The sequence below is a fragment of the Atta colombica genome, unplaced genomic scaffold (assembly GCF_001594045.1).
Source record: "Atta colombica isolate Treedump-2 unplaced genomic scaffold, Acol1.0 scaffold164, whole genome shotgun sequence".
Taxonomy (NCBI): domain Eukaryota; kingdom Metazoa; phylum Arthropoda; class Insecta; order Hymenoptera; family Formicidae; genus Atta; species Atta colombica.
Genome location: NW_017259255.1, coordinates 531,683 through 540,125, shown reverse-complemented (window position 1 = coordinate 540,125; position 8,443 = coordinate 531,683). Strand labels below are relative to the sequence as shown.

The 8,443-nt window shown below is 29.0% G+C and overlaps 1 protein-coding gene across 1 annotated transcript; it reads left to right on the top strand.

Moving 5' to 3' along the window:
* Positions 1 to 86: 86 nt before the first annotated feature.
* Positions 87 to 4,671, top strand: LOC108686118 (transmembrane protein 231-like). The gene is made up of 8 exons (XM_018191220.1): positions 87 to 225; positions 314 to 477; positions 726 to 848; positions 911 to 1,118; positions 1,371 to 1,620; positions 3,122 to 3,395; positions 3,567 to 3,980; positions 4,335 to 4,671. Exons 1-8 carry the CDS (start codon positions 87 to 89, stop codon positions 4,461 to 4,463), a joined length of 1,701 nt encoding a protein of 566 aa, XP_018046709.1. The 3' UTR covers positions 4,464 to 4,671.
* Positions 4,672 to 8,443: the final 3,772 nt, after the last annotated feature.

Below are 8,443 nucleotides of genomic sequence, written 5' to 3'. Positions count from 1 at the left end.
TATATATATATATATAGGATTACAATCAATATCTTTAAATGTTTCTTATTTGTGGACGTTGCCGTGGCAACGAACATAGCATCACAATGGCAGCGATCGAAATATTTTCAAGTTCTGTCACTTACAAGTACAAGAGTAGGATATATTCTTTCGCCTCGATTGTTGTTTTTTTATTTATTGTTTTATCCTTGATCACGCCACTTTTTATAATCTACAATACAGGAGGTAAAAATTAATCCAACTTTTGTATCATCGATTTTAAATATACCCAGTGATTTATGACAGTTTATTATTTACTTTTTTTAAATTTCAGGTATTTGGATAAAAAATCGGATGCATGCAGAAATGCCTGATGTGCACTTTATATATAAGTACTTATTACTTGCGGAGATAGATTCCTTTGAGGAACCTATTGTGTGTTCCACTTTTACGACATATAAGGAGAATGATATTAAAGATCATTGTACAATAATCAAGGTTGTTCTTCATTATTTGGATATGTTAAGAAATACAAAATTTGATTTTTCGTTAATTATTTATGTCAATATTTTATTCGATTATTGATGATCATTTTATATTTAATATTAAATGCAAGTTCTTTAATTTCGATTTTTTTCCTCAATTTTCGTTCTGTTTCTAATACAAAAATTGTGTATGCAAAATTAATGTAATTCTTATTTATTACTAGTTATTAAAATTTATTATTTTTATATTTTTTTATTTAGGTACGGGAGAACGATCTAAACAATGATGGACAGAAAGATTCATTAAGATTTGAAGCTCATTTTTATACAGACAAGCCAGTGAAATCTCTACGACTTTTGCTATTCTTCAATTTTCAATTAAAGGTTGATTTATGTGGTTCGTAAATTTGCTTCTCAGAGTTTTAATGGATTTTCTTTATTTATAGCATCTTATTCAAGCGACGATAGAATCTATAGGCGTATTTAATCAAATATTAAACCATGAGGTTCAAGAGATAAGATTCTTCGGTGATCTGGAGTTACGGCAAAAGGGACTTTTGCGTAGCGAAGGTCTTTACGAAACATACAACCACAGCATAGAACTATCCGATTATTCTCTATCTGAACTGCTATTACATAGTTTTAACCGAAAGTGTATGTATTGCTCGTATTTTTTGAAAAAATTTTATCAACAACCCGAGAAAAATGTTGTATATATGGACGTATTTTATATATTATATAATTATATAAAAATCAATTTTTTATACAATTACATATAATTTTATTTAATTTTATTTAATTTTATATAATTGTATTTAATTATATATATAATTATATTTGAAATCTTTTTTTCCCGGGAATTTACCATAAACACATGGAATTATTAACAATATATTTATTTTATAGTCTCTGCTAGAATTACGAATGAGCGAGTAACGTGGAGAACAGGTTTTTCTAACGATGAAGCGGTAGTCATTATCGGCGAATTGTTTTACGTGGAAAATTTTATTTACTATCAGCCGAGTATGTGGGAAGAATTGAAATGGGCGTGGATCCAATATCTGTCGTGTCTACTTGTCTTCGCATATGTGGCTAAACATATCCTGGTGTTTCTATTCACCAATAAATACCTGAACACATATATTATAAGACCATGGATGAATACATAAAAATAAACAGAAAACTTATATTTTGCGTGCACAAACGTTCATAAATTTTCCTTTTATTTCTCGCGCTAAAATGTTCCATTCCTATTAATTGCCTTCAATTTTAATAATATATTTGTCAACGAATTTGCTTATATTTTTTTGGAATACAATCATTATTTATTGAAAAGAATTAAATCTTGAAGTTTTCTAATGGAAATAATGTTAGAAAATATTCATAAATATTTTTAATCTGATAAAATTTATTTATATTGATCATGTAATTTTTTTTCTAGAGCGGAAATGTGAAAATTTTTATTTATGTATATATATATATATATATATACAAATTATATTAAAAAATAAAAATGCACTTTGCATGTTCTGTTCTAAATAAAAAGTTGCATGACTCCAACTGAATTCCAACTTATTGATGGAAAAAAACAGCTATTGTTTGCCACTGTCTATCAGCCGTCTTATCGGTCATGTAAATTGGATCGATAAAGGGAGCTAACTATGCCATTCACGATGGTAGCGCCGGTATCGTCGTTGGCGTCGGCGTCTATCCCTTCAGTCGTTCTCGTGGCTGTTGTCGATTGGTGGTTTAACGAGGGTGGAGACTGCTCCTGTTCAGTGGTCGCATCTTCATCGTTCTTGCGTGTATTCATGTAGTACACAATTAGTTGCATGTTGACACTCTGTCAACTGTATACGATGTAGGACCGAATAGAATGGGTAAGCCCGATATTGGATTACAAGTTAATAAATTGGGTGGTATTCAATTTGTTCTGCACGGACAAAAATTTCATAGAAACGTCTCTGCTCCACACCCTTTGTACGATTTAAAAGTTCTGACATTGTCGAATTTTCTAATAAAAATAGATATAATTTGATAACTTAAGCAAGATTGAGTCAACAGGAATTTATAGAATTTATAGGAATTTTTTTCGATCAATTGTCAAAAAATCAGAGTGTAAAATTCTACAAACATTTGAAAAATCGTTTTAGAAACATTTAAAAAACATTTAAAAAAGTTTTCTATTTCGAAAAATTAAAAATTCAAATAGGAACTTACCGACACATTCATAAGGTATCTTTAAATTCTTTCTGAAAGTATATTATTATGTATATATGATCCGAATATATGATAATGTTTTAAAATGAATTCCAATGTTGGCAATTAATATGTCGTTAGTATAATTAATATTATTATATCGAATTGAAGGAATCACTTTATAATATAACTTTATTTCACTAAGAAACTTTTCTAAAAACCTAAAATTTATTCTTTTATTTGTGTTGATTTTCCATTTATAATGTAAACAATTTATACTTTATTGATATAATTTTTTCTACAATGCCTTTAATTTCTTTTTTTGATATACAAATTTGTTTGATTCTTTTTCTTTGAAGTATATAGTCTAAACATATAAAAAATTAGATCATTATAATTTCATGCATGATATAGTTTTGGAAATGTGTTACAAATAAAAATGTTTTAAATATAGAGTAGCGAGACCTCGTAAAAAAGCGACACAATACTTTCATCATGTCTACGAAATCCAAGGAGAAAGTGGTAGCTGCCATTCGAAAGCTCTTTCGGTCTTCCGATAAGATAGCTGAACCGGAGGGAGCCAGTAGCTCAACCAATTCTCCATCGAGGAGACTCCTAAATCGCCACTACCGTCCAGATGCCGTGACTCCAATGGATGGACCGATATTGGAAAATACAGATTCCACTCATGCTGATCGCAGTTGTTTCTTCAAGGCAAAGAAGTCCGCAAAGGTGTGTGGAATTCTCAATTGATCAATTAGAAAAGATCACAAGAAGGAGATCTAATCATCGTTTTTCAATAAATAAGCATGATAGAATAGCTTCTGTATCCATAATTCTGTAATCAGATTTTGGATATCCTGAGATAGCCTGAGAATTTCAAACCAGGCTTTACTCATACAGGACAACAACGAATGCAAAGCCGTCTACGACAAGGACATCGGTTTGCGTCGACTAATGAAAGAGTTTAACAGAATCCAAAGAACACAATGCTGTGACTCTGCCTTCACCGTGGAGCTCGTCAATGATAATGTTTTTGAGTGGTTTGTTCGATTGCATAAAATTGATCCAGACAGCAAGCTAGCAGCCGATATGCGCGAGTTAAAGATACCTCACATATTGCTGCACGTAATTTTTCCGAAGGAATTTCCATTTGCACCACCTTTCATGAGGGTAATCTCACCGAGAATCGATCAAGGCTTTGTGATGCATGGCGGTGCTATTTGTATGGAACTCCTCACACCGAGAGGATGGTGCTGTGCATATAGCGTTGAATCGATGATCATGCAGTTTGCAGCTAGTGTTGTAAAGGGGCAGGTAAGCACTGTTTTAGATCTGCGCCAAATAATTAATGATTTCAGATACACTGTATCATGAAAATGTATCATCACGATAATGTACGTAATTATGATACATGTGATATAGTATTATATATCATATTACCTTAATGCAATATCATAAACATCACAATTATATTATACACACATGGAAAACGTTGTCTAGTCTTGTATAGTCTTATTTTCAATTTTAAGAAATTTAATTTAATTTTTATCTTAAAACGTTTATTATTATAAAGAAAACAAAGATTAAATTAAAAAAAATATTGGTCACTCACATGTGTTCTACATACTGATTTCTTTATAGATTTATGTAAAGCTTTTATCTCAACAGGCACAAGTGGCAAGGGTGCCAAAGCCGAACAAGGAATACAATCGGCAATTGGCCGAGGAAACATTCAAGAATCTGGTAAGAACACACGAGAAATACGGTTGGGTGACGCCACCGCTCGCTGAAGGTTGACCGCAGAATATGTCATCGTAAAAAATCGAAAGTATCTGTGTTTTTTTTTTGCTTGAGAAGAGGTGCACGACGTGATTTTTTCCAATTTTCCTGGAGACGTCGGCAATGATTTCTTTGTTGCATTAGGAAAATCAATGTAATTTTATTGCCTAATTGCAGCAAGAAGAATGCACAAGCAAATGTTATTAGAAAGAGCATAGAGTTTAAACAGCACGTGTGGAAATTTTTTTAGTCATTTTTTAATTTTTGGAATAAAAATATGTAAGATTCTAAAGAGAAAGAAAGTTTTAAGATCTTTAAACAAAATTCCCATTTTTTAATTATTCCTTTTTCCAGTAAAGAAGAAATGAATATCGGATACAAAAAGTATTAATTTCAATATTTATATGAAAAAGACATGATTTTAAAAAATCTACTTTACATCAAAGAGATATTTTTTTAAAGATCTCGAAATTTTCTTACAAATATTTATATCATTATGCCAAATTAAAATTATTAAGATAAATATGGAATTGTTATAATATTATTCTTATTCACTTATTTTCGAATCGATAAAGTTTGCAAAATTTATTCGTTGGACATTGGAAGCTCATAACAGAGTACTTTGTTTCATTAACTTTGATAAAGAAATGAAGAAAAGAAATTGCTCAATAATGTGTATTCAATTGTTATTGTTAAATAATTGAAGAATCGATGGAATGTGTATGAACAACGAAAATAATAGGTCTGTTTTCTGTGGCTGAACTAATGTACACTTTTGGAACTTAAAGCGAGCTAGATGTATGTTTGATATTTATCGAAAGCAAGAAAAAAAATTCTAATGCAGTCTAGTACAGGAAACAGACCAAATATTAAATATTATGATTTGTTTCTTCGCTTTTTTGTCAATATTTTTGAAGGGAAAAAATATTTGCGTCCAAATATTCCCGTAGGAACGAAAATCTTGATTATGAGCTTCTTCGAATTTCTTTTTTCAAGACCCAGCAATATACTATGTATTATGTATAAACGTTTTCTATACGTTTTTTAATCAACTATTCGCAGAAGTATTTGTACATACAGTCATTATGTTGGACTTGTACGTGCCAAATAAATATAACAAATTCGAAATATGTCTCTTTGCAAAACTTAGATTAACGTTTGATCGTAAAGATTCGCGTGACTGTAAACGCTCATCATGAATGAACGAATCATAAAGTGTATCTAGATTAATAAGAGACTCATTAATTACTCAAATGATTGACTTTAATATGGCGCCGAGAAGTAATATCTGTACAAGATTTTCAAAAGCTTTTAAAAAATAAAGTGAGGGATAAAAATTAAATATAAGTAAAATATTTACAAATACATGAGAAACTGTTGTAATTTGACGCATATTAATAATATTTTTGGCCTATTTGCCGTAGTAACAGTAGTTTGACGGCAGGCATGTGTATATTGTGTCTTTTTTTTCACCATACAAGTGTATAACACATTCTGTGTTTAGAAAGGACTTTGCACTAACTGTATGAAAAATTGGGTCCCGGTGAAATGAGTTAGTTTTCACATATGTTGTAGCTTATAATGTAATGAAAAAAAAGTGTTACATACATATATGACTCAAATAATGGATAGTTCTTGAACTATAGTATATCAAAAGTGTAAAATTAGTAAATAACTAATAGATAACTAATGTCTTAACAAAATCTGTGAATCTTGCAATTATAACAATGCTGATAACTAGCCATGTATTTGTCAATGATTCGAATATACTGACATTGTAACTATATGCAGGCATATGTATATAAATTCTTGGAAGTGAAACCTCTCTCACTTTAAACATTGAAAATTGAATCAGTCTTGAGAAAGAATGGCTCAATTTTCAATTTTTAAGAGTGAGATTTTACTTTTCAAAATAAGATTCGTTCTAAAAATTTTAGAAAACATGTATTACTAGCAGTTTAACAGCAAGATAACTGCATCCAAGTTATCAGTAAAACGCAAATCTCATGATTCTATAATAGATTATTATTGAAAACATGACAATAACACGAATTTTGACGATAATGATTTTAAAATTGTGACAATTTGTTGACTAGTTGCTACCCAAAATTGTTACATCATGAAGGCATCAATTGGCTAACAAATGCAAACTCAGTTGTTGCAATTTGAATTCAATATACTTAGAGTGAGTAATATATAAATAACAATCAAAATACATTGCTATCTGGATGTTCACAGAGCACCTTTGATCCCTCCATCACTCAAGAATTATATCTGTTAGTTGGATGTGTACATAACATTTTTTGTTCACCATTCTAAGTTACAACATATGTAAAAATTAAACTCATTTCATCGAGCCCTAATTTTTCAATAATTAATGCAGGGTCCTTTGAAAATGACGAATAAAATGTACAGCATGAGAGTGCTAATCTTTCCTATCTCCGCTAACAGTTTATAATTGCAAGTTATACTTAAAAGCAATTTACAACGCCGTTTTATCAAATCTGTTGGAATAAAGTTGCTATTCAAAGATTTGTTATTTTTTCTATAAATGCCTTTAACACTAGAAAGACCAAGGCAGCCAATAATTTGGCTCCTAGCGAAATGCAAATTGCTATAACTTTTTTCAACTTTACTTCCACATGATATCCTTTTGTAATTTTTATCATTTTTCATGTTCTTAATTTTTATTTAAAAAATTTTCAATTATATATAATTATATATAATTATATAGTTGAATTTTTATTTGTCCATCTAGAAGAACCATTGCAGCCAATTTGCCTCTCAGCTTATATCTGGTCATATATTTTTTTTTACGGTTTTATTTATAAGTTTATGAATTTAAATGTTTAATAAATTATAGTTATATCATTGTTAAAATGTTAAATATAATTAATCTATACATTTAATTTGATTGATTTACGAAAAAAAATGTGAAATAAAATTGACTTTTATTGAAAAAGATTTTATTGGGTTCTTCTAGGGAAGTCATCAAATCTAGTCCTTCTAGTATTAAAATGTGAATACATATCTATTTTTATTTACACACAATTTATCATTAGTATGATTATGCCATTTTGCCCATTTTATGGGCAAATAGTCTATTCTGTTTTACAGAATATGTAATTTGCTTGCTCACGATATAAGGCACATATATTTAATCATTCTTGAATGTAATTTATTCTACAATGATTCCTTATTAATATTTGAACAGTTACCTCATTAGAATACAAATATTATTTAAGCAATAATTTTTGATGCAGTCTATATTCGAAAACATCATGAATATCATTCGAGAGACTACAAGATTCTTTAAGTGGATGTTTAGCTTTTTTAAAAACACTTTCATTCATAATTTAGTTTAAACCTTTTCATTCATGATATTTAATAATGATATTTAATTTTACAATGATATTTAATTTTCAATAAACTAACATAACTGTGAATGCTCAATTAATATCGTTCAGACAATTAATTCAGACAGAAAATCTGCATATTCCCTAGATTTAGATAATTGAAAGTAAGAAAAGATTTATCTTGTCAGACTTTTTTTCCATTGAGAAATAATTGATCAATGGTTATCAAAAAATTACATAACGTATATGTATGTATGTATAATACATACAATTAATCAAAACAGAATCCTTTATATATCTCTTATAAACTTTCAATCAGGATTATATATATATTTACGTGTAAACTTTATATTTTTCTTTTTTATATACAATTCATCAGGAATTGAAATCAGTACACTTCATTTTAATATATTTCACTGAATTAAAATTTGAATGATTAGAATATTAGATACGTGATGACAGTTAGTTCTTATAAAAGCGAATAAATGCTATAATTGATGCAAAGTCCTTAAAAAATTGGACTTATCAAAATTATATAAATTTTATTGATGTTATTTAATAATTTTGCTAAATTCTATTTATATTGTGCCTTCATAAAAAATACAGCTCTATTATTTTATATTTAGTATGTATAAAATTCAA

Bases quoted from the DNA above. Each gene is read 5' to 3' on its own strand.
- LOC108686118 (XM_018191220.1), top strand. From the start codon at position 87: ATGGCAGCGATCGAAATATTTTCAAGTTCTGTCACTTACAAGTACAAG. The intron at 3,396-3,566 runs GTGTGTGGAATT...TTACTCATACAG, and splicing joins AGGCAAAGAAGTCCGCAAAG to GACAACAACGAATGCAAAGC. The intron at 3,981-4,334 runs GTAAGCACTGTT...TTATCTCAACAG, and splicing joins CTAGTGTTGTAAAGGGGCAG to GCACAAGTGGCAAGGGTGCC.